At 50.5% G+C, this 25,836-nt stretch overlaps 2 protein-coding genes across 7 annotated transcripts in view; both read left to right on the top strand.

Annotated features, from left to right (window-relative positions):
- LOC116940736 (hexokinase-2-like) overlaps nt 1-9,896 on the top strand; it is a 29,609-nt gene extending 19,713 nt beyond the window's left edge. Inside the window, exons 3-18 of one of the 3 annotated variants that reach the window (XM_032950915.2) lie at nt 1,139-1,290; nt 1,520-1,639; nt 1,787-1,882; nt 2,006-2,105; nt 2,635-2,818; nt 2,940-3,095; nt 3,329-3,562; nt 4,171-4,475; nt 4,697-4,845; nt 5,452-5,571; nt 6,821-6,916; nt 7,121-7,220; nt 7,456-7,672; nt 7,774-7,929; nt 8,348-8,581; nt 8,960-9,896. In XM_032950915.2, coding sequence (XP_032806806.2) covers nt 1,139-1,290; nt 1,520-1,639; nt 1,787-1,882; nt 2,006-2,105; nt 2,635-2,818; nt 2,940-3,095; nt 3,329-3,562; nt 4,171-4,475; nt 4,697-4,845; nt 5,452-5,571; nt 6,821-6,916; nt 7,121-7,220; nt 7,456-7,672; nt 7,774-7,929; nt 8,348-8,581; nt 8,960-9,104 — 2,564 coding nt within the window. In that variant the 3' untranslated portion in view covers nt 9,105-9,896. The remainder of the gene's footprint in view (nt 1-1,138; nt 1,291-1,519; nt 1,640-1,786; nt 1,883-2,005; nt 2,106-2,634; nt 2,819-2,939; nt 3,096-3,328; nt 3,563-4,170; nt 4,476-4,696; nt 4,846-5,451; nt 5,572-6,820; nt 6,917-7,120; nt 7,221-7,455; nt 7,673-7,773; nt 7,930-8,347; nt 8,582-8,959) is intronic. The other 2 variants (XM_032950916.2, XM_076065799.1) reach the window with 2 other exon arrangements.
- Nucleotides 9,897-12,541: 2,645 nt separating this feature from the next.
- The window catches only part of ADD1 (adducin 1), a 21,389-nt gene continuing 8,094 nt past the window's right edge, over nt 12,542-25,836 (top strand). For 3 of the 4 annotated variants that reach the window (XM_032950918.2, XM_032950917.2, XM_032950919.2), the window contains exons 1-8: nt 12,542-12,672; nt 19,007-19,213; nt 21,324-21,483; nt 21,735-21,886; nt 22,070-22,150; nt 22,247-22,396; nt 24,398-24,541; nt 25,674-25,772. In XM_032950918.2, coding sequence (XP_032806809.1) covers nt 19,016-19,213; nt 21,324-21,483; nt 21,735-21,886; nt 22,070-22,150; nt 22,247-22,396; nt 24,398-24,541; nt 25,674-25,772 — 984 coding nt within the window. In that variant the 5' untranslated portion in view covers nt 12,542-12,672; nt 19,007-19,015. Of the gene's footprint in view, nt 12,673-19,006; nt 19,214-20,025; nt 20,274-21,323; nt 21,484-21,734; nt 21,887-22,069; nt 22,151-22,246; nt 22,397-24,397; nt 24,542-25,673; nt 25,773-25,836 lie in introns of those variants that run through there. The other variant, XM_076065797.1, reaches the window with a different exon arrangement.

Below are 25,836 nucleotides of genomic sequence, written 5' to 3'. Positions count from 1 at the left end.
CATCTATAATGCCTCCTAAAATTCCTAGTTCCTGATAATACTTAAACGAAACAATACATACTTATACAATTTTTAATAAATAATGATTTTTTTCAATAATTATATTAATATGTAAATTAGAGAAATCATATATTGCTAACAATAAACATATAAAACAATTATTCTTTCTTATATCATGTTAAAATTAAGCTCTAAGTCAGTAATCTTGTGTCTTCCCAATGAATAGCACAACACAATAACACTAAATGTTCTCAACTATTACAAAAAAACTTATATTTTCATCACCTAAACACTCTAATCATTTTCCAACTCCGTTATATCTATTGATTCGACTTGGATTGATAAAAATAAACAAGTTATTAACATATTCTTGGTTCTTTCGGTAAAGCCACGTAGAAGGGAAACAATAAAATAAAAAAGAACCAAGAATATGAATCCCTGCAGTCACGAAAGCTTTAAATCAAAAGTTATTAGCACTCGTAATTCTAATTAAAAAAAAACTCACCACAAAAAATGGCAAACTAACATCTCATTCTTGTAATCGTGACAGACACCCTCCACATCACAACACCACAGCTCAGTCTCTTTGTTAATGGGATTGAACACCAGTGTTAATATTCTAGACCCCATTATTATGAGTATTTAATTAATAGAAATTAACTTTAATATTAAAGCCTTAATTGTGCATATCTTCATTACCACCAATAACTCAATCAACAGTCAATTAACATTATCTAGTTCCTGTCAGTCGATTAACTTTCAAGTAATATCAATGTAAGTTATATATTATTGGAACTAATCCATGCACGTGAGGCTTCGGGTCCAATCCCTGATTGGACCCTGGCTATCCGTAGCTATTACAGCCATGAAATATAATACAAAATGGTGTCTTCGGTTCCCATATGCTGCAGAGTGTACAAATATTCTGCGATTAATCATAGGTGAGCTCACACCGGCTACACCCACACACGGTTGTCATAGCCTGGGAACCTCCTTCTGCGTACCCTCATCTTTCTCCGGTGACCATGTTACTGTTATGGCTTGAGGTAGCGAATAAGTCCCCGTTATAACGTACGAGTACAGCTAGTGGCGATGGGTGACTGGGTGTTCCCGTGTGCTGCCACTTCGACGCTCACAGAGCGGGGGGAATACCTGGCTCTGGACCTGGGAGGGACCAACTTCCGCGTGCTTCGGGTGAAGATTGCTGACGAAAGTGGCCAGCAGAAAGTGTTCATGGAGAACGAGATCTACGTCATTCCCAAGGAGGCCATGGCTGGCACTGCTGAGCAGGTTGGTAACTCAAGTGGGGGTCACGAGTGCTGCTGCCAGAGAGTCCGCTAGTTAATTATTACCAAGGACTCCAATCCGCTGGCTGTAGATGATGCTGCATTGCAATTACATTATCACACCACCGTATATGCTCTTCTCATTTGTGGTGATCATATTCTGGGGGTCTCCCCTGTTTCCTCATCTTCCTCTGCTGATCGTTTACCAACATGTTTCAAATGTGTGTGTGCAGCTGTTTGACCTGATCGCCAAATGTCTGTCTGACTTCCTGGAAAAACGCAACATCAAGAGCCAAAAGCTGCCCCTTGCCTTCACATTCTCATTTCCTTGCAAGCAGACCAAGCTGGATGAGGTATCGTGGGGTTGAGGGAGGCGATATGGGGTTGGAGTTGGTATATAAGGCATGTTTGTCACTATCGTGGCTCACAATACAAACGTGCCTTCCCTGATAATGCGAGGTGGAAAAACAGTTTAATCTGTGATGTCATGTCCTTGGCAGAGCACACTGGTGACTTGGACGAAGGGGTTCAAGACGAGTGGTGTGGAGGGCCGTGACATTGTTCAGCTGCTGCGGGAGGCCATCAAGCGTCGTGGGGTGGGTGTAGCCTGACGACAGGATGAATGAATGCCGTGCAAGTGTAACATGCGGTGGTATTTTCTGTTCTGCCATGCTGTGTCATGCAGTGATGTATGATGATGTGTGACGATATCCTTACAGGACTTTGACATAGATGTAGTGGCCGTGGTGAATGATACCGTGGGCACCATGATGACATGCGGTTACGATGACCAACGTTGTGAAGTCGGCCTCATTGTCGGCAAGTCTCACACACACTTGTCAACACGACTCTGGCGGAAGTTACCACCACACTCCATGCACCATGCTCGCATTTTCGAGCAATGTCCACATCTCAGACCACAACTGAGGTTCCAGTAGAGATGCGGACCTTCAGAACATCATGAGGCTTTTGTTCCTCAAACTGTTTTAGAATTGAGTGGAAGCTGTAAAAGTGCCCTCATTTAATCCTGAGGCCAATGTCCTTAAAGAGCACTAAATCTCCAACCCCACAGTAGATCTTCCTGGTCTCAGTTGATCCCACACAGTGGGCTGGAACAAAATCATAACATCATATGGCAGATGCGGCTATCTTTCACACCAATTGACAATCTAGGCCACGGTGTGACTATGGTCATCAATCTCACCAGCCTACTCCTGAAGCCTTTCACTGGCTTATTCGCCAACCCCGACATCAGCAAAGACATGATGCTGATCAACGCCTCACTGTCCAAAAAACATGTAGCGACGTGCGGGCATGTATGTCTGTGTGCGCTGTGCGATTGCTGTAGGCACGGGCACTAACGTGTGCTACATGGAGGAGCTGAGCAACGTGGAGCTGGTGGAAGGCGACGAGGGCCGCATGTGCGTCAACACGGAGTGGGGCGCCTTCGGGGACGATGGGGCGCTCGATGATGTGCTCACCGAGTTTGATCGCGAGCTCGACCACAACTCTCTCAACCCCGGCAAGCAGCTGTATGTCACCCTCATGGTACCGGCACTGGCTGGGTTGCATTACGACACTGTCCCGCGTGTCATGAAACGGCAGTGAGAGTGGAGCATGGTGGTGTGCTGTTGCGTGCTGTTGGTTGAGCAGGTACGAGAAGATGATCAGCGGCATGTACTTGGGTGAGATTGTGCGCTTGGTGTTGGTGAAACTCACGGAGGAGGGGCTGCTTTTTGGAGGAAAGGTGTCATCTGCGCTTGGTACCAAGGGATCATTCGAGACGCGCTTCGTGTCTGCCATGGAAAAGTGAGACTCCTGGGCCTGGGTTAAGCAGCACTAATGAAGCAAATCGCTTCATTAGTGCTGCTGGTGAATATTGGCACGTGACCAGGTATCGCAGGCAATACTCATTGCTGGGATTGCATCACACATCGATTATATATCAGATCTATAATCTGATGTTTTTTTTGTATTTGAATATTTTAGGCTGGTTTAAGAATTATTTTAACGAGTGATTTTACTATGCTGTGGCACACCAGGGAAAATGTAGGGCTTGAGAAGGCAGAGAAGATCCTCAAGGACTTGGGGCTGCAAGTTTCAGTGCAGGACTGCGAAGCCGCCTGTCTGATCTGCTGCCTGGTGTCTACTCGTTCCGCCCACCTGTGTGCCGCCGGCTTGGCTGCCGTGGTGACACGGATTCGGCAAAACCAGGCCAAGGATCGGCTGCAGACGACCGTGGGTGTGGACGGCTCTGTCTACAAGCTGCATCCTCAGTGAGGGCACTGTGACACAATGCACACCAACGACCAATAATGCTGCCAGAGCTTTGACATTTATTTGCTTTCTCACAACAGCATAAGATTCATGGTCGTTACTTAATTGCTCTCATGCATAGATCATGATTTCATCATGGCAAAGCTGTTGATGCCACTACACCTTGCCAATGCTTTCTATTGTTTGGCAGATCCTGCAGCTGTTGCACCGTAGACACGCGACCTCCAACATCTACCCAACAGTATGCCCACATGTGGGTTTAGATCTTCCCTTTGGTTGCCGAACTCATGGAGACCACTCCAATGTCTCTATCAGCAGTCGTCCCTCACCAATGCTGCACATGTGTCTCACCCAGCACAGCTGTTTTTGTCAAATCATATATAAAACTTACCTGCCAGCCTTCTGCATTGCTTATCCTGTCTTGACACAAAATCCTGAAATCCTTATCAGACACCCTGGCATTCACCAACTTTTTAAAGTTGCTTCTCACGTATAAATATGCAGAACTGATGCCATTGTGATTGGCATGACTGACCTCCCATGTTAAGACCCTGTGCTGGAATTGACCCCTTCGTTGGCCTCCCTGTGCTGCATGTGCCGGCTGTAGGTTCAGTCAACGGCTCCAGGATGCCTTGAAGCTCCTCGTTCCTGAATGCGAGGTTCACTTTATCTTGTCCGAAGACGGCAGTGGGAAGGGTGCCGCTATGGTGACAGCCGTGGCATACCGGCTCGCGCAGCAGCGCCGTCAGATTGATGAGAAGCTCGCACCGCTCAAGCTGGACCACAAGGTGTTGAAGGATGTGAAGCGACATCTGCGCGAGGAGATGGAGCGTGGACTCAAATGTGAGAGCCACAAAGAAGCCTCTGTAAAGATGCTTCCCTCCTACGTGCGCACCATCCCCAATGGCAATGGTGAGTGGTGTACGGAGATGGCGGCGGCAATGTTTGCAATTTAAAACACCATTTTTCATAATCTTTTACTTGGTACGTAGTGGCCCATGATTCATAGCTGCTCAGCACTGCAGAATTAATTGATGCATTGTCAATTTTGCTGACACCTCTGCGGAGTGAAGCTTGTTCACAGTAATGAGCTTCTGCCAATAATGCTGCATTCCATCCCATCACACTGGCAGAGGAGGGAGAATTCCTGACGCTGGACCTCGGGGGCGGGAACTTCATTGTGATGCTGGTGAAGCTGCCAGGGGGTGGCCGGCGCGAGGCTTCCATCTTCAAAAAGATTTACTCCGTGCCCGAGAACATACAGCGGGGCACTGCTGAGAAGGTCTGGCGCATCCGCCTGGCTCACATTAACTTAGGATTCTGATGTCTGAGTGCAAATGTACCTGTTTGGAAGTGCTGATACGCAGAATTGTTTCATCTTGGTTAAATTCAGTGCGAGTGATATTACTCTGTCCTACATGAATGCACTGGGTCAATAGCCTGTCACCTTATATGAAAAATGAATTGAACTCTTGACAACAGAAATTGTATATTTTGTTGGGAGGTAAGAATCAATATTTTGGCAGGCAGGGCTTCAGAGCTGACTGAAAAGCCAGATGTCTGCATCTCACCTGATATCTCTTCTAAAAATGCTTCTTGGGTCCAATGTAAGTTATCATCAGCCCTGATCAATCCACTGTTGGATGAATGCCTCCACAAGCCGTCCCCACCTCTCATGATCTTGCGATGCAACAATCCATCCAACAACTGCACACGAGCTGATTAGGCAATGTAATTACTTGTATATAATTATAAATGTGTGTACAGTATTGCGACATGCCGCACCATAATTTTCCCATATCATGGTAAACACCCATGACGTGTGCTAACCGGTGTGAGTCTCTGTTGCCTCTGGCTCTGACGCTGGCATGTACGCTTCACTCTCCAGCTGTTCGACCACTTGGCAGAGTGCGCGGGAGAGCTGCTGCAGGAGAGTGGCCGGAGCGGCCGATCCATCCACGTGGGGCTCATCTTCTCATTCCCCTGCCGGCAGGGCTCACTTGGGGAGGTAACAATGACCAGCAGTAGCGTGTTGGCTGCGTGTTGCCGAGGTTCGTGGTTTGAATATGGCACGCTGCCCTGGTAAATACTGCGGTGTATATTGACCATATAATATGCGGCGTTTGCTGCATAAGGTACCTTGAAGTCATTAGAAATGAATGGGCTATTTATCTCAACGTCCCTCATCACCACTTGAGGTCACGCAATCTCTTCAGAACCCACGCGCTTAATCTTTATCAGTGCAAATTTGACCCTGGTAATGCTTGTGTAGTGAATTCAACTGAGTAGCAGACATACTCTTTGGAGGCAACACATTCATTAACACCAGCACATGGGGTAACTTCCCCTTAACAGGATAACAACCTATGGTGGTGGACCACCAGGCTAACTACACTAATTACTCCGTGACTGGTGTAGCTAGCTACACTAATTACACCGTGACTAGCTACTACGGACCGGACCACAGCTTGGGTCCAGGTCCACGTGTTGGAGACTCTGTAGGACGTAGGACGAAGATTTCTTCAGGATGAACAACAGCGCCGGTGCCTCTGGGCGACCCGGCTTATATGCTCTGCGGCGTGGCTGGCTCCTTTGGCCACGACCACCTTCAAGAATCCTCGAGCAGGATCTCGACCCTGACACGTGACCACCCCTAGCCCCCACTTGGGGGCCCCGTGTAGACTTAATCGGTCACGTGTCCTTCGGGGTCAACCAGAGTGCCACGGCCTTAACTAACCCCATTCCCATGGCCGGCACTCCCGCACCCTATCCTGTAGGGGCCGGCACTGCACGCAGAGCGTGGTGCCATCCAGCACGGTCAGTCAGCGCTCACCGTGCCCCTCTAGGGCCGCTACTGCACCCACATCCACGTGGTGCCCGCGATGTCGCTACATCGCACACCGCGCCTCTCTATGGCCGACATTACACAGCGACATCCCGAGATGTCACTACACTTGCAAGAAGTCGCAAACAACTTGTAGAAGACCCGATGCAGAAGATCCTTGACTTTGATCTTCTGCGAAACACATCTGTGCAATCCATGGCAGATGCAGATTCTTCATGCACAAATAGTGAATTAAAAAGTCTCTGTTGTGTGACTGTGGTCACGCAGAACAGACTATTGAACATACAATAATTCAATTCCTGATTCACAAATATGAATGAGGCATCATCGAAGCGATACACCACATAACAGTGCATCACACCACCATGCTGTGCCATGTTGGGCCATGATGTTGTTGATTCTGCGTGGACAGGGACAGCTGATGGAATGGACCAAAATGTTTGGCGCTTCAGGATGTGAGGGAAAAGATGTGGTGACATTGCTTAAGGAGGCCATTTATCGGCGCAATGTGAGCACCCTGTACACACCCTGCACATATCCGGCACACACTGCACATGCCCTGCATATGCTCCCCATACACCGTGCACACATCCTGCATGCTACCTGCACCCAATGTTAACTCACCCTGCACACGCCCTGCAACTGCTCTGCGTGCACTGTGGACACGCTGTGCCTCTCCCACATATAATGGGGTTGCTGTGGGTTGTTGCAGGAGTTTGAGGTTAAGTCGGTGACGCTCACAAACGACACGGTGGCTACCATGATGTCAGTGGCCTACACAAGCCCGCACTGCCAGGCAGCCCTCATAGTCGGTGCGTGGAGCCCCATGTGCATGACTTGCACTTGCACCCACTCTCCAACCATCTGCAGCTACAGCCCTCGGAGTTTGTCCCACAACACCAGATGCTCAGCTGTTCTATTGCATCTTCTTCCCCATATTTTGGCTGTGAATGGCATAAGTTTCTGGCTCAGGCCACCAAAACGTGCACTCAGACCATACCACTGACCGGTTCCCTGTCACTGCAACCCACTGTCTCTTTTCCACAGGCACGGGTTGCAATGTGTGCTACATGGAGGAGCTGGATAAAGTGGAGCTGGTGAAGGGAGAGGGAGGCATCGGCAGCCCCGGCGAGGGGGAGGAAGGCCCCCGCATGTGTGTGAATGTGGAGCTGGGAGCTTTTGGGGACAACGGTTCACTCGAGCACCTGAGGACTGACGTTGATAGAAACATGGACAAGTCTTCCCTCAATCCCGGCAAGCAGAGGTACCTAGTTTGCACGCACCTTTTCTTCATCAGTGTCTCCTGTTATATCATAATTAATTAAGAACGGGTTGGGAATAATCATGTTTCTTTGTCTTCCTGAGTTTTGAGAAGATGATGAGCGGGATGTACCTGGGTGAGATTGTGCGGAACATCCTCATCGACCTGACCGAGCTGGGCCTCCTGTTCCGTGGGGTCGTGTCCGAGAGGCTGCGCACACCTGGTATCTTCGAAACGCGCTTCCTGTCCTACATTGAGAGGTAGCATCCTCCTCTTAACGTGGACAGTGTTTAGGAATGACTATTTCACAGGTGACTGGCTTCAAGTTGATTTTAAATGCAATGGCTGCGTGTTGATATACAAATACCTTTTTGTGTCACATCAACGACCATTCGGTAGATAGAGAAAGAGTACTACTGGTGCGGTGTGTGATATGGTTGATGTAGTGGGTTGGTGTGGTTGACATAGTTGATACACTGGATATGACCGGTGCAGTGGATGGTATGGTTGATGTTCCAATTGGTGTAGATTGACGTGATGATTGAGTTGGATGGTGTGTTGGGGTTTAGCGGTGACTGATATGCACAATGTTGCAGTTGGATGTGGTTACTGCAGTGGACGGTGTGGCCTGCACTGTTGACACGGTGGATGATGTGGTATTTTCCAAATGTAATCCAGTGACAGGCTGGCTCTGCTGGAGGTGCGGTCGATCTTACGACAGCTGGGATTAGACTCGACATGCGACGATAGTCTGGTGGTGAAGGAGGTTTGCCAAGTGGTATCACGCCGTGCCGCCCAGCTCTGTGGTGCCGCCATGGCAGCTGTGGTGGACAAAATGAGAGAGGGCCGTGGCGTGCAGCAGCTGAAGCTGACAGTGGGCGTGGATGGCACCATGTACAAGCTGCACCCCAGGTAAGGCTCTACCAATGGGGCAAGATCTTTCATCGAGGATTGCCTCCTCGCCGGGTTTGACCCAAACCATTCTGGAATTATAATCTGTAGTTTGGTTGCCAATAATTTATTTGTACCTAATCTGATGGTATTGTGTTGAATTTTATTCTAGTACTGCAAACTGTACACTTTTTTTAGGCGTAGGTCGACTGAGAAATACATCCGGATTTGGTCCGTGGAAAAGGTGGCAGCCCTACACTTGCCCAACAGGAAGGATGCAGTGACTTAAACTTTCAGTGTTCAACAAGAAATCTCAGAGCCTGACTGGACGAGACCTCCACCTTTGGGGGTAGCTATAATGGCTGGAGAATGAGGATGTTTGCGTTTGTGTGTTCGCAGCTTCTCACGCGTGATGCAGGAGACGGTTCGGGAGCTGGCGCATCGTTGCGTGCTCACATTCCGCATCTCGGAAGACGGTAGTGGAAAAGGGGCAGCGCTCATCGCAGCGTCCAGGCTGAGCCAGGACGGCAAGGCCTGCGAGTAGGCTGGGGCCGCCCACACTTGGAGCTGGGCCCTGGGCTCATTGACTGCAGTGACCATTAACCTTAATGTCAGCTGTTTAGTCTCACTCCTCACTAAGAGCACAGTTAGATAAATGGTGTAGAATGTTTGCTTGGTTGTTAATAAGCACATTTGCTCACAATACGCGAACCACGTTTAGTGGTAACTGTTGTTGCTTGAATGGATGATGTCTGTCTTCTTCTTTCCATGACCTTGTCCCCATCCCACTCCTTTAAAACCGTTCACTGTGGAAGTTACCGTAGGCATTCCCACGTTCGTGACCTCCTGCCAGGTGTTGCCTCTCACCCCTTGTGCCCTGTGTCATGCATCACTGCCCGTGTTTAACGCTACTGACGGCGACACGGCACTGTTTGTGTGCATGCCTGTAATTAGTAGTGTTGCTGTGCAGTACCGGTATCCTGTCTCGTGTGCTGGTGCTAAGCTGCCGAGACAAGTTTGGTCGACACTAAAAAGGTAGAATACAGGTGCATTACTGAGTCAGATTAATTTTCTCACGCAATATGTTCTGGGTCGCCGGTAGACTGGAGTAGGTGGCACGTCATTAATGGCATACCCAAAGCGAGAGGCATACTGCATGTGGTGGGTGTAATTTTATTGTGGGTCAGCAACCCGGACAGACCTGGCTTGAAATTAAGCCCTGCACACTCGAGTTGGAGTATTTGTGTTTGGTCCACTCCAGACATGTTCACTGTATTGGTGTTGTGTTGTGCGCTCCTATGAGAATACAATTAAACTGGTAGGAACCTCCTGGTTACACCAGCCCACAGTGGATTATTGTGTCCGTCCGTCCGTCGTGCATCCAAAAATGGGAGGGGTGGGGTTGGGTGGAGAGGGGCTGGGTGGAGAGGGAGGGGCTGGGTGGGGAGGGGAGGGTGGGGAGGGGCTGGGTGGGGAGGGTGGGGCTGGGTGGGGAGGGGAGGGTGGGGAGGGGCTGGGTGGGGAGGGTGGGGAGGGGCTGGGTGGGGAGGATGGGGAGGGGCTAGGTGGGGAGGGAGGGGCTGGGTGGGGAGGGGAGGGTGGGGAGGGGCTGGGAGGGGAGGGTGGGGAGGGGCTGGGTGGGGAGGGTGGGGCTGGGTGGGGAGGGGAGGGTGGGGAGGGGCTGGGTGGGGAGGGTGGGGAGGGGCTGGGTGGGGAGGGTGGGGAGGGGTGGGGCTGGGTGGGGAGGGGCTGGTCACCCCGTGGTGCCCTTATAAAACTCAACGTTTAACCTACTCACGCCGGCTTGTGCCCGCCCTCACAATCGGGCATATTTGCGGAATACACCACGCCGCCGTTGACCGAGCAACCCAACGTTTCTACCAGCTCCCTCCGCAGGAGAATGTGTTTTCTGTGTCAAGCAAACAGCCGCTTTCGCGGTAAGTTTATGTTATTTGTTACACAGAAGATCCCGTTTTACAAGAGTGATCCGTGCTGCGTGAGCTAAGCAACAACAATACAAAGACAAAAACGGCAATATTTTGATTTAAAGCTTTCGTGACTGCAAGGATTAATCTTCTTTGGTTCTTTCGGTAAAGTCACGTAGAATGAGAATAAAATAATAAAATAAAATAAGACAATAAAATTCTCACGACGTTTCGGCCACAACAAGTAGCCTTCTTCAGGTGAAAGAACAGAACTATCGGGACGACAGAGCTTGAATGAACGCTGTTAAGATTCGTAACGTCTTTTAAGCTCGGTGAGAGGCGTGGAGAGCCTTGACAAAGGAGTTTACCTATCAAAGCAGGGGAATTTAGCATTGAAATAGCTGAGGGATTAGCTTGTGACAGAAATAGCTGTGTTAAAGTCAAAGTTTACATATACCAACTATCATAAAGTAAACCGATGTGAAAAAAACGAAATATATATTACATCAATATAATAAATGTACTTAATATATTCTTCAATAAGCTGAGCTATTAATCACAAATCAACTGGGTATACACTACACTATATAATGAATACCATATAGTAAACCAATAAAAAAAAACTAAATATAAGCTCCCTCAATGTTATCAATAAACTCTATATACTCTCCAATCAGCTGAGCCATCAACAATAAGTCGTTATATATCAATGCCATATGGCGAAAAATGGTGGTTTTTTCCCTTCCCCTCAACGCCAGCACCACGAACAGCGACGTTCAGGCGGACGAGTCAATCCATGCTCGGAAGTCAAAAACCAGTGCAAGTGTAATGTGAAAAGTTGGGTATGTAGGCTCTACATTTGTCTAAAAGTGTCAAACACACGAATCGAAAAGAACTGCAAACACGTGTGATGAAGAAGGCACAGGTGCAAGTATGCTCTGTGTTTTGGTTTAATTGGGAAGAAGAGCGGGGGAGTGAAGGGAGGGAACCACGCTAAATGAGTGGCAAGGGTATTGCAGTAACGTGGAGGCGCAACATGGAAATATATTTTTTCCAAGCAAAGTTTTAGCAAATGGAATCGTTAATACCAATAAGGAGACACTACTGAAGGCTATGGCAGGGATTGCACATGGACTGAGTGGTATTTTAGGTTCTTGGCAAATTTGTTTGAGATAACCTTTAGGATGAAATCACATGTTTTTTTTTTACCCTGGAAGTAATAATATCCTTTAGTGTCAATGAGGTTTGAGACTTTTTTCCGGAGGGTCTTGCAAATGGGGTGTTTGACCAATTCCTCCCAGTACTCCCCTCAGGCTGAGCATTCCCCAACTGGCTTTCATGGCTAGTCAGTGGCCCACCACCCCAAATTAGTGGCATCTGTAAATTAACCTACTCACCCCCCCCCCCCCCCAGCTGAGTGATACCTGTCAATCAACCTACTCACCCCCCCCCCCAGCTGAGTGATACCTGTCAATCAACTTACTCACGCACTTGACCCAGCTGAGTGATAACTGTCAATCAACCTACTCACGCACTCCCCCCCAGCTGAGTGATGCCTGTCAATTAACCTACTCACGCACTCCCCCCAGCTGCTGAGTGATACCTGTCAATAAACCTACTCACGCACTCCCCCCAGCTGAGTGACACCTGTCAATCAACCTACTCACGCACTCCCCCCAGCTGAGTGATACCTGTCAATAAACCTACTCACGCACTCCCCCCAGCTGAGTGATACCTGTCAATCAACCTACTCACGCACTCCCCCCAGCTGCTGAGTGATACCTGTCAATCAACCTACTCACGCACTCCCCCCACTGCTGAGTGATACCTGTCAATCAACCTACTCACGCACTCCCCCCAGCTGAGTGATACCTGTCAATCAACCTACTCACGCACTCCCCCCACTGCTGAGTGACGTCCACAGCCGCCCGGTGACGTCTTTGTTATTGTCCGAGGACACGCCCGACTCTCGCGCCGCGATTGGCCAGGCTGCGCGCACGTGCCGGAACGCGTCGCCTCGGGCATGCTCGATCCGATTGGTCGCCGAGCCCGTCCGGCTCGTCGTATTGCTCCGCGCGGTGACGCGCCCCGCCCCTCCCCGAGCCGCTGCGCGCCCCGCGCTGGAGGCGGTGTTCGTCCGCTGGCCGCAGTGCGTCCTCACCACTAGGGCCCCGCGACCGCACCCAGGTGAGTGGGGTTCCAGGCACCTCGGAGCCTCGCCGACCAACGCTCCCGGGTTATGCCGCGACCGGGGCATCGCGGTCTCGTTGCGTCCGTGCCGCGAGGGAGCGTCGCGGATAACGAGGCGACTCTCTGGCGAGGCTCCGCCCCGCTGGACCCGGGGCCCAGCGCGCGGTTTGGCTCCGGGGTCTCCGCGGGCGGCGCGAGAGACCCCGACTCCACCGAGACGTTGCTTGCCGCCTTATACGCGGAGCATGCGGCCGCGGTTTGGGTTTCGCGTTCGCCTTGGGCCGTGCCGCATCCACGTGGGGGGGGGGGGCAGGGAAAGGCTCGGGGCAAGGCGAAGGGGGCAAGGCAGCATGGTGGGTAATGCACGAGCAACGCATTTTCACGGGCAAACCCAGGATGAAGGCAGCAGATTCATGGGCAAGACCAGAGCAGAGAGCAGCCTCGTTGAGAGGGCAATGCAGGGACGAGCCCTCGCCGTGCCCATCACCGAGCTCATTTACCTGACCGCGTTGCCGCCACAGCAGGGCCGACAGCGAACGGACGCGCGGGGGGGCACTGAGGCGACACCGGTGGGGATTTGTGCCCCTGACCTCCCGTCGCCGAGGTGAACAAGAGGCCGCGCGTGTGGGAATTTAAAATAATTCACAGCGTCGTGGTTAATTGTTTATCAAGTTAATGTGCGTTGCTCGGGGTGGTGGTGAATTGACGCCTGCCGAGCCATAGGTCAAGGGAACCGGGGACCCGCGGAGCACGGCGGGGGTCTGGGCGTGGGTCTCCGTGGGGCCGGATCCTTGGGTCCCCTTGTCCCCCCTCGCTCCAGGATCTCGGGGCAGCGAGGGACGGGGTAGCACGAGGGGGAGGAAGAAGGAGGCGGCGGCGCTGTGTCGTTCACATTCACGCCGAGTGGGTTCCATTGTTCGCCCCCGACTCGAGTGGCTTCTCGATGGCTCTTGCCTCCATCACGGGCACGCAAGAGGAGGACGCGCGGGGAGGGAGAGGCGACCCGGGGCACCCTGTGCCTGCCTCCCTCCTCCCCCCGCTCGCCCCCTTTGGGCACCGAACAAAAAGGCGTGCGGGGTGGTGAGTCGAGCCAAGTCGAGCCAATTTGCAGTTCCCAGGAGCGGCGAGCGACGCCGAAACAATCCCGTGGGAACGGCTCCCGCCCGTTGGGGGTCTCCTGAAGTTCCGCGGAGGAGGGTGGCGGCTCTGCACTCTGCAGCCAGCGGCGAGCGAATTATTTGTGCCCCATTAGGGCTGCGTTGCGGGCACTTGAGCTGAGAGCAGTGTGCGGTGGAGGCGGAGGCCACGGCCAGGCAGACGGGTCCCTGAAAGTGGTGGGTTATCTGATTAGTGGGGTCTCTGAGTTTTTGGGGTGCCCCATAAGTGCTGAAACTCCACATGGGGTGGCTATGCTTGTGGCTAAATTTGGGATCGGGGAGAGAAGCTGCACTCCGTTGCCGTGTTAATTAGAAATTGGTAAAAGCCCCTCTGCAGTTGCCTGAAGTTACGGCCGTGTTCGCCAGGCCAGGCGCATCGTTGTCGTCGTTGCCTTGGGTTGTGCGTTCATTCTTCACACTGCACTTGGCGCTTGCGTGCGGGCGATGTCCCGGGAGGGAGGCTCGTCCAGCCCCCCAGGCACTGTGTGCAGATGCCGGCTCGGAACTCCCATCTTGTCTTAGCAGGAACCACACACAATGGGCGGTTTATCGGATGCCGCAACTGGGCTCGGTTTCCCAGAGATGTGTGAGGTCGCTCGATTTCCGGATCCACTGTTGTGCACGACCTTCCCCGGGGTGCATTTATGAACCAAACAAAACTGGACTCAGCCGGCGAGCCATTGCGATGACTCCCAGATTACAACGTAGAGGCATTAGGTATAATCACCCGCACGTGTGAAAACATTTTCTGCTCGCGAACTGTAAGCGATACTGATTGTGCAGCCACCACCAACTCAGTAGATTGTCCCCAACTCTCAGTTTACGCGGATAAGAATAAAAGGAAATGTCACACGACAGCTATAACACGAGGCCCCTGCGAGGTGACTTTGAGCGGCAGATTCCAGCCGATGGCTTCACAGAGCATTGGGTTCAGCCAGGAGGGGCGGGATATGCTCCCCGGATTGCGTGGACTTAACGTGAACACGCAGCGCGTGGAGGCGCCTGTGACGGGACCGGTGGCAGCTGGTGGTGTTCAGCCCAGCCAGTGACTGGTCTCTGGTCTCAGCCAATGGCTGGTCTCTGGTCTCAAACAGTGGCTGGTCTCTGGTCTCAGCCAGTGGATGGTCTCTGGTCTCCGCCAGTGGATGATCTCTGGTCTCAGCCAGTGGCTGGTCTTTGGTCTCAGCCAGTGGATGGTCTCTGGTCTCAGCCATTGGCTGGTCTTTGGTCTCAAACAGGGGCTGGTCTCTGGTCTCAGCCAGTGAATGGTCTCTGGTCTCAAACAGTGGCTGGTCTCTGGTCTCCGCCAGTGGCTGGTCTCTGGTCTCAGCCAGTGGATGGTCTCTGTCTCCGCCAGTGGCTGGTCTCTGGTTTCCGCCAGTGGCTGGTCTCTGTCTCCGCCAGTGGCTGGTCTCTGTCTCTGCCAGTGGCTGGTCTCTATCTCCGCCAGTGGCTGGTCTCTGTCTCCGCCAGTGGCTGGTCTCTGTCTCCGCCAGTGGCTGGTCTCTGGTTTCCTCCAGTGGCTCGTCTCTGGTCTCCGCCAGTGGCTGGTCTTTGGTCTCAGCCAGTGGATGGTCTTTGGTCTCAGCCACTGGCCGCCGATGCTGCTTCGTGTAAAGGCAGCGGGAGTTTTATGGCGCTCGTAGTGGATTTACAGCACTGCCGATTTATATTGCAACGTGCAGGAGCTGCTTCAGATTACACGTACGTGCGGTGGTGGCTTGCTGCAGTTCGCGATTGCTTTTACGAGTTGCATAGCCGTAATAATTCATGCGAGAAGCAGAGGCCCCTTTAATTGTCCACTGGCTCACTGTAGTCGAAAGAACTGCGTCTCATTCCTGTGCATATGGAGCAGCGCACAGGCTGGACTCCCATGTCTAGCTTCATCTAAACAAGTTGCAGGTGGCGCAATTTTTTTGTGTGCCTCGGTTGACTTCACTCAAGGCTCTGAGAGCCGCGCAGTGTAAATTGTGCCGATAGCTCATTAGCATCACAATGTGGACCCTTGCATTTAACTCCAGTCGTACAGTCTGAACCATGCAAAATGACTTGGCTGGCTCTACACCACACTGCAGCCCTACAAAGTAAGTAGGTGTGTTTGCATGTGGCAGGATTTCACGAGAAGAGCACTGCCCCCTAAGAAAGATGACAATGGGTGTCGGGCCCCGGGGCCATATCGGCTGCAGGAAGACAGTGCTGGAGCCAGGAAAGGGGACTTAGAACTTCCTGCCTTCATTGTGTGTACACTTCATTCGTTGCGCGTGCGCACTTGGGCCTGTTCTCGCGCATTCACTCCAATACACATAGACAAAGATCCCCCGTAGAGCCTTAACAGACTGTTGGGGCAAATGCTGTTGGCGAGCACCTATGAAGGTCTGCATAGCACACGAGGCGGTAGGTGGCTAGCACCACGTCCGATTGCCTTTGTCTCCCCAGTGGCGATGTTTATTCACTGTACCAAGTACTCATTTGAGGCCTAGTCCACCTAGGGGACCGGTTCAGATATCCACCTAGGGGACCGGTTCAGATATTTGTCACTGGTGTTGGCCGTGAGTGGGAATTGAACTCGGGTAGCCGGGTTCATAGCGCAGTGCGCTAACCGCTACACTACCGCTCTCCACTCCAATACCGCTCCCCCACTCCAATACATGCTCACTCCGACACTCTTCAGCAACAGCCACTATTCACCACCAAGTGGTGCTGACAGCAGCACAGCGCGGATCCTAGGTGAGGTAACATTTGAAGTCACGTGAAGTGAGTGAGGTAGGACCGGTTCCGATATCACTCGCCACTAATGTTAACATAGCTGGGAATCAGATTGAAAGTTTCCTTGTTTTTGTAGCACAATGTACTAACCACTACACCACTGCTCTGCACTAAACACACTACAGTACAAATACTCCCAACAGCACACACCAAATCCAACAACAAACATTCCAGAACAAGAATACCCCCACTATCAAACACACACTCCACTCCCTCTGAAAAACTTCCTCATTCCAACATAAGTTCAATTTAACAAGCACTGCATGTTGGACTTATTTCGCACCGTACGTAGCCAACCGCTAATTCGAGGTGCAGAAGGACAACAAACTTAACGCAAAACGCAACTCTAAAGAAATTCGTTTTAATTTAAGATTTTTAAAATTGCAAAACAAACTCCAACACAAGCTTATTCCAACGACCTGCACTCGCAAACACACCTGCACGGTCACAGAGTATCACCGGTAGCAGTCTGACACATTGGACCAATGCAGGGGCATCGATTAAGCAAAGCAAAGCTATGCCCACTGTTTATTACAGAAAACATTGCAGCTTGTGCTAACCGCTTTGGAAAGCAAGATGCATGGTTCTGGAAGATAATGGCAGTGCTGTGCCATCTGGGTTTTATTGCGGGGCAGCCCAGCGCTCACTCATCTTCGTGGTCACAGCAAGAGATGCTGGAAAGTGGTGTTTCGTTATGCCTCATACAGTAATTGTTTTATTGATCAAATTACCAGTTGGAGGTTGCGTAACGATAATGGATTGTCAATGGTCGTGACGTGTGCTCCGTCCACATCAGGTTCTGTGTGGTGTTTGCAGCCCTGCAGTAGTTGCGACCACACGTGATGGGAACATTTAATTGCTGACATGAGCTCAGGTTCGGGGGGTCGCCGAGCTTCTGACTATTTTCGATGGTGTTGGAACTGCCGTGTGAACTGGCAGACCTGCACACTTTTCTCTTCTCTCACCCGGTACTCGGTTGTCTGTTACTGGAGGGGCCGGCGTTGTGGTGCTGCTTGTTGGGAGTGTAAAGATTTGCCAACTGTGCACTTGGCGAACAATCGCAGGTCCTGGTGACATATAGTGGCCCAAAGGAGTTTCCAGTGAAGTTCGTATAAAACTAGTGCATGGGCAGCATGATATTGATAATGGAGGTTCCCATTAAGGCATCAGGAAAAAAGGGAACCAAACTGGCTTCGAGGGGGGGTAGCGTCGTGTAGGGTTGAGACTTAAGCAGTGCTGTCTGGTGGCTCAGTGGTATCTTGGGTAACAATAATTCCCTTTTATATATCCAGGAAAGCCTCGTAGTATGTCAATATTTTTTCAGGAGGGTCCATTGTTCAGATATACGTATAATCCATTGTACGTTATTTTGCACTAATTATTGCAATTGGGACTGCTCTTTTGGTTTGCTGTGTGGTTTTGATATGTGGGTTTTATGTAGTCTCTGACTCAAACAAGTCCCAGCTGTCTGGGTTTGCAACGAACTAACAAAGCGGAAGAAAATCGCAGGCTGGATGAGAGATTGCTTATTGCGGGATGGTGGTAATAAATAGGGTGCCGGAAACACCGCCTACTCTTGATAACAGAAAACAGACAGAATAAAATTCTACTTGGCGTGGTACGAAGCCGGAAAGGCGTGTACTGATGGAGGTTGGATGCGATCTTGGAGAGTCTAGCAGCATCGCAGCGCAGCCTAACCGCGGGGAAACAGCAACTGTGGTGGGGTCTCGCGTGGCGTTGTGTAATGTTCCATTTTACCCGGCGGGTTTCCACACGTCTGTTTTATATCCAGAGCCGAACGTTGATGATTATCACGAGCGCCACTTGGCTCTTTCGGCCCTGGAAGAGCTCTCGGCACCGCAAACGGTTGGCCTGGAGACGGAGCGGTTGGTGTTTTGGCGACAGTAAAATTAAACAGCACATGCGTTACATTCGTCTGGCGAAGGCTAATAACTACACTTTGCTCAGGATTTGTTTTTGCCTGCAGAACTAGCATTTCTAATGGTGTAGACTGACTATGGGGATGGCAGCCCTGTACTGACCTGATCAAATTGGCTTAGAGATGGAAGATAATTCACAGCGAGTCATTTTTATCGGTAAACGCAATTCTGTTTGCTTTACGTTATTTATTGCAGGCAGGTTTTATTGTTTCGTTATCCTCCACATCTGTAAAGGTTTACAGCTGCTTCATCAGCAACGTGGTGCGGTTTGTCATCGTAATTGGTGGACAATTCATGTTCAGTCACCGCCCACGGCTGCGCTATAACCCCTGCTGCATAACACTGCCCCTCCCCGTGGGCAAGGTTGCAGCTGTGACTGGGAGTGGTTATGTGCTTTAGCCCATGTTGGGTAAATGTACGGTAGGGGGAGAGGGATGGGCTGAATTTTTTTTGTATGTGTGCGTGCAGTGAAGAACGATGAACGGGGACTCGGGCCAGGATGGAGGGGGGGTGGTGGCGGTGGCGCCCGTGGCTGCAGAGCCCCCCAGGGAGAGCTACTTGGACCGGATGGATGACCCCGAGTTCCTCCGCGAGCGAAACATGGCTGCCGACCTGCGGCAGGATTTCAACATGATGGAGCAGCGCAAGCGCGTGTCCGTCATTCTGCAGAGCCCGGTACCATGCCGAGCCACAGGATAGCACACAGTCTGGCATCACACCCATACTATACCACACCACTGCACACGCCGCACAGCGCCACATCACACACCACATATACTAGACCATTGCACACACCACACTGCTCCATACAGCACCGGATCACACACTACACGTGTACTATCCCACACCACTGCACGCACCACTACCCACCATGCACAAACTGTACCACACCATATTAACCACGCAGCGCCACATTCTACAACACAGCATCAAATCACAGAGTATGTAGAACCGCACAGCATCAGATCACATATCATACAAGTACTACACCACATCACGCAGCACAACACGGCGCTACATCGCACGCCACAGGCAAACATTGCACTGCACCACACATACTGCCGACGTGTAACCGAGGGCCATGTCACACACCACACGGTGCCATGTCATGCGCCGCCACATTGCACCATGCTACACACAAACCCTCTTATATGCAAAACGTTTGACTTGTGTGTCCAGAAGATTGGTATCGCCGAGTGCGTTGGTGTGGGTGTTGCAATGGCCAGTGATGTCATTGCGTAAACGGCACGCTCCCCTCCCCTACCCTGTGACTCACTCAAAGACCCCAAGGGACCCTCCCCCTCCCAATCCCACTCAGCCAATCACGGGAGTCCATACTGGCGGAATAAAACCTGGATCCTGTCACTAATGGCCACTAACCATTTTCTATCAAACATTAATGGGCTGAAACGTGTCCCGCCCTCCCCGTTCCTCTCCCCGCCTACTCTGTGCCTCGGTGTGGTGCCTGCCTGTGCTTGGGAGGTTTCCTGAGCATCGCTCGCTTGCTGCGACACTGCGCATTGTAGCTTCCTGTGCTACGTTATTGGCGAACGGTTGCCCAACGGTGACCAAGGTGTCACCGCACAGGGGCCAGAGGGTGGCGTGCGTGGCCGTTAATCCCACGAACGAAAAAGCTCCGCTTGGGTTGTGAGCACTCGACGGCGGGTCACTGAGTGCTGCTCAGGCAGGGCTCCTCGTCCCACGTCGCTCCCACATGGCGCTGAGACTCCAGCAGGTAGGGTCAAGGGGGGATGGCTGCCGTTACACGGAATGGGCCTGAAGCCCCCATGTGGGATCTGAATGCTGAGCCCCCTCTTGTTTTTCGTGGCTTTGGATTCAGTGTAAAGTCCACATTGCTGCGATTGGAGCTGGGGGAGGAAGTGCTGTATCGTACTGGTTCACGGTGCCCTGCGGCAGCGTAGCCATGTGAGCGGTGTTGACCCTTGGCTGCGGTGCTGATCTGTGCCAAGAGTTGGGGTTGGGGAGTGTGGTGGCTGTGAAGCAGTGGGAACTCTGCACCTCAAGGTTACAAGGTTAACCATTCACCAAGTCCTGTTTGTGCTGGGTGACTGTCAGGGGCTGTAGTTCGTGTTCCCAGAGTGCTTAGAAGTCCCTCTTTACAGCGTTGTTACATTTTTATACATCTTGTTCTCGTTCCATTTTAAAACATTGACCTCGCTCATTGGGCCACTCCGTCTTCGCGATGAAGGGGTTGTTTTAGATATTTCCATGGCACCTTGTGCTTTTGGCGTGTGCTGCAATGGGTGGGGGCCTGGGTGTTTGTCTTGGACTTGGTGAGTGTGGTTTGCTGTGTTTGTATATTCTTTTTTGTTGCTACATATTGCGCAATTTTAGTTTTTGTCAAGGAATGTTTAATTCCAAGGCTATTCCCATCTGTGAGGGAAATGCATACAGCTGTAACCTAAACTGCATTTGTAGCGAGTGGTCTCAGGCTCTTTGCCCCATGCCTGAAACTCCTTCACTGTGTGCCAAGTCGCGGTTATGTTTAAAGACGGTGGGGGCCCAACAATGTGAGCCGTACATTGTGCTGCTCGCCATCTTAAAACAACGGAGATCTCCTGGTATTTATCCAGAAATAGAAGCGCTCCATTCAATCATGCTTTTGGGTTCTTGCCAAGTTCCTCCACAACCCTCGCTGATTTTGGGTGAAGGGAGGACCCCGTTTGTTTGAGGGCAGCAACATCACAAGAGGGCAGAGGTGGCCTACACTCCACTGAAAGCCGTTGAAAGACCTCTTTGTTTTCTGTTAATTTGTCACTCTCAGGCCTTCCGGGATGAGCTGGAATCGCTGATCCAGGAGACGATGAAGAAGGGAAAGGACATCTCCGGGCTGAAGGCACTGCAGCAGATCGCAGACTACATGCTGACAGCTCCTGGGCCTTGCCCGACACCCTCGGCCAGCGGTATCACGGGGCTCAACATGGGTAACGCACGCAATACAGCACAGCACAACCACGATCCTCAATCGCCGGTGATGTCATGCTGCTGCAGGAAACACCGCAACTCCCCTCTCATGGCCTTAACTAGTCGGGCAGGGGGGGGGGGGGGTTGACTCATACGTGGAGGATGATGTTCTTAACGGTGTCCCACATGTGTGGATGTGTTGCGTGCCACCCTCCTGCCCCAATCTCGCCGCCCTCGCTGCGGCCTTGCCCCCGGACGGGTTGTGGAGCAGGAGTCGGGATGGTGATCCCCATCAATGACCTGCGTGGCTCCGAGTCGAGCACCTACGTGAAAGGGGAGAAGCTGCTGCGCTGCAAGCTGGCGGCCGTCTACCGCTTGGTGGACCTCTACGGCTGGTCGCAGCTCATCTACAACCATATCAGCGTGAGCCTCAACATGGCCACTGCACTACTGCTCGTTGCCCAAGGGCGTCACAGGTTCACCTTTGGTGTTAGCGCCATGGCTCGTACCACCCTGACATTGCGCGGTGTGGCGTGGCACTCTACCGTGCGTTGTGGTTGAGATGTTGGCTCGTGTTGTGTTGCTGGTTCCATGTGGTGTGTGCAGGCAAGAGTGAACAAGGAGCAGGAGCACTTCCTGATCATCCCATTCGGTCTCCTCTTCAGCGAGGTTACAGCCTCCAGCCTGGTAAGAGCTCACGTCTCAGTTGAAGCCCTTCCCACGTGCTCGATGTTTTATTTGTTTGTTTAAATATTTTTGCCCGTGCTGTTAACGCGTGCGCAGGTTAAGGTGAACCTGCAGGGTGAGATAGTTGACCGTGGAAGCACCAACCTTGGCATTAACCAGGCGGGGTTCACGCTGCACTCCGCCATCTACGCCGCGCGGCCCGATATCAAATGTGTGATCCACGTGCATACACCTGCCGGCACGGCCGTAAGTAACCTCGCACACACAGCACTTACCTACTCACTCGCCCATCCACTCACACATTAATGAATTAACCCACCCATCTTATCACTCCTCGAATCCATCTACCCTCTCAAACCAGGCATACATGAATTCACCCATTTGCCACCTCATTCATTCACCCATCACTGTCTATGTACACATGTGTACCATGTACCATCCATGATTGGAAATGTATCAAATATATCTTTTTTTGTTTATCAAATTATATCATGACCGCAATTATCGTTTCTTGGGAATGTTAAACTTTGCTTAACATTCCACAACACAACTCTCCCCTGTTGGCCACTGTTGTGTACTGCACGTGTTCCTTATAAATCTCTGTGTATTCAGTGACATGGCTGGGCCATCGACTTGCAAGTCCAGTAAACCCTCACTATGCGAGAGTTCTGAATTTGCGAGTTTTCACATATTTGCAAGCTGCTAAATGTGTACTAGTTCCCTATTCGCGACCCACCGGACTCCAGTGTTTGCGAGTGTATGTAGTGCCAGACCACCCACAGGTGCGTGCAGAATGTTGATACATTTTAAACTTGTCTGCGAAGATTAGGCACGACCCCCTCTCGGCGGCTCGTTTAGTCCTCAAGTCTCGCAGTAATCCCGCTCGGAACTTGCTATTTTTCATTTTTACTTCATACGAACTTAGTCTACTCGTTTATACATTTTGGTATAAACGAGTCGACTGTAAGGTCCATTTGAAAAGAACACGAATGCAATCAGGGAAAGTGTTGCGGCTATCGCTACCGCTCCAGAGTGTTAAAATGATAACTGTGTGCTGTTGTTATGAAACACCTGCATCTCCCGAGGAGTCATCCTCCTAAATTCCTCACCACCACCTCCTTCATCGTCAAAGCGTCATCATCAAACTGAAAATAAATAAATATATATTTATATTTTATTATTATTATTGTAGTAATTGTTATTAAACATTGATCATTTGTCACCTATGTTGAATCGTACCAGGAATGTAACCCCATTTTTCCCATTTGAACAAAGTTTCTGCATTCGCGAGCGTGTTCAATGTAACCATCACGGACAGCATACCTGTCAACCCCTTATCAGTGCCTACCTTATTACAGACCAATTCAGATCTTATTGGTCACCCCGTGCTCTTATAAATCTCAGCGTTCATCCTACAAAGTCCCATCACAAGGGAGAAACACAAATAGACAAAAAATATATGTTTCCCGTATTGAAAATGGCTGTACGCCGTATGGACCTGAAAACTCAATTTCCCTGTACAAGAATACAGCAAAACCTTGGATTACGAGCATAATTCGTTTCGGAAACGTGTTTGTAATCCAAAGCACTCGTATATCAAAGCACTCATATATCAGTTGTGATCACGTGACGCTCGGCAGACAAAGCGTATACGTACTACTCGTATTGCAAGACCTCGTTCGTTTATCAAATTAATATTTATTTAAACATTTTGCTCGTTTTGCAAAACACTCGCAGACCAAGTTACTTGCAATCCAAGGTTTTACTGTACAGGTAAACCGTATGGGTTGACAGGTATGGGATAGAGAGGATTTGCTGTATTTACTCACTGATGTCTTAGCTCCTTCCTTCTGTTGGCCACGGCTACTGTATTGGCAGCTACAATCCCCCAACCACTGTAAGCATGATGCTGCTGTATTGGCAACCCATCTACCTAATAATCATATGATGAATAAATCACACGTTAATTATTAATGCTTGTTCTTGTATTCGTAGAATAGATGTGTGTAGTGCTTTCTATGGTCAGTGTAGAAATGCAGATGGTTTCACAATTGTACTGCTGTATGGCATGTGTAATCGTTTTTTTTAATTGATACCAAATGCTTGATGGGCATGTCCAACACTGCCACAGACTCACATACTCCCCCCCCACCCATCTACTCAACCGCTTCCTCGTAAATCTCACAAACTTCACAAACCTACTCACCCACTCACCCCATCTTTGTGGTTGATGCTGCCCACTCACAGGTGTCGGCTATGAAGTGTGGGCTGCTGCCCATCTCACAGGAGTCCATGATACTGGGAGAGGTGACATACCACGACTATGAGGGCATTCTCGTCGATGACGAGGAGAAGGCCAACCTGCAGAAGAACCTTGGCCCGACCAGCAAGGTAGGTAGCGATGGGGGCGACGCCTGCAACGCCGCCGTGACGCTGGAACCCGTGGCCTGCGATGTGTGGCCTTGCTGAAACATATATTTTGACTTTTGATTTAAAGCTTTCTTGACTGCAGGGATTCATATTCTTGGTTCTTCCGGTAAGTCAAGTAGAAGGGAAACAATAAAATAATAAAAATATAAAACAATATTTTATTGTTTCCTTTCTACGTGACTTTACCGAAAGAACCAAGAATATATATTTTGACGATACGATGACTCTCGTGATATAACATTCCCATAGCTCAGTGTAACCGGCCCAGGTGTCTCGGCAGTAGAGCGAGCGGCTCACAATCAGGTTCCGAGTTCAAATCGTGGTTGGGGGTTAACGCAGCCCAGCATCCCTCTAGCATCAATAAAATTCTTGTCACTTGGTGGGGAAGTAAACAGTGGTTGTCTTGTGGAGAGACAGTACCATACCGTAAGAAATTTGAATTTCCATGACTTTATTGTGGCTGTAAACAGAAGATGAGCACCTGAACGGCCATTTGAGCAGAAACTCACCGACTTTGTCACTGTTTTGCAGTTGTATTATTATTGTGCTTTGCTGTACTTCCAGCACGAATAAAGATTACTTGTAAAAACTAATAATTTTTTTATTTTACCAGTTAAGGCCCACTGAGCTTAGTTATTAAACTTTACAGTCTGTATTGCTTATAATGCAAGTGCTGTCAGTTACAAAGGAAATAGTCAAACGGACTTCTGCAATAGTATAGGCAACGAAGTAGGGATGCAGGAACACAAGCATGTTTCATGCATAATGCAGCAATTTATAATGATTAACTATTGTGTTCAAAAAGATTTTGTAAAAAAACAAGATTAAAATGTAAACAAATTTTCACCAACAATGAAATTATATTTTGATAAACAGACAATACCACCTTACATTGTGCGATGTGTCATGGTATCACTGTATCGCGGTGCGCGGTGACCCGACAGACGATCGGCCCAGTGTTGGGCCATAGGGAGTCTGCGCGGCCGTGAGGACTTTGCAGCGATGAAACATGTGTGTGAGTGGGTACCATCTGCGTGTAATACCCGATCGACTTGTAGCCGTGGAGTGATGAACCCCTGCTTCCTGGTCGTAGGTGCTGATCCTGAGGAACCATGGGTTGGTGGCACTGGGGGAAACGGTGGAGGAGGCTTTTCACTACCTATACAACCTTGTGATGGCCTGCGAGGTCCAGGTGAGTGTGCCAAATACGCAAGGCCGGGGCCGGGTTTGTGAGACCCCCACTGAGTGCGCGAGCG

The sequence above is a fragment of the Petromyzon marinus genome, chromosome 9 (genome assembly GCF_048934315.1).
Source record: "Petromyzon marinus isolate PM22_M1 ecotype Great Lakes invasive population chromosome 9, UKy_Petmar_22M1.pri1.0, whole genome shotgun sequence".
Taxonomy (NCBI): domain Eukaryota; kingdom Metazoa; phylum Chordata; class Hyperoartia; order Petromyzontiformes; family Petromyzontidae; genus Petromyzon; species Petromyzon marinus.
This window is presented reverse-complemented; position numbering and strand designations above follow the sequence as displayed.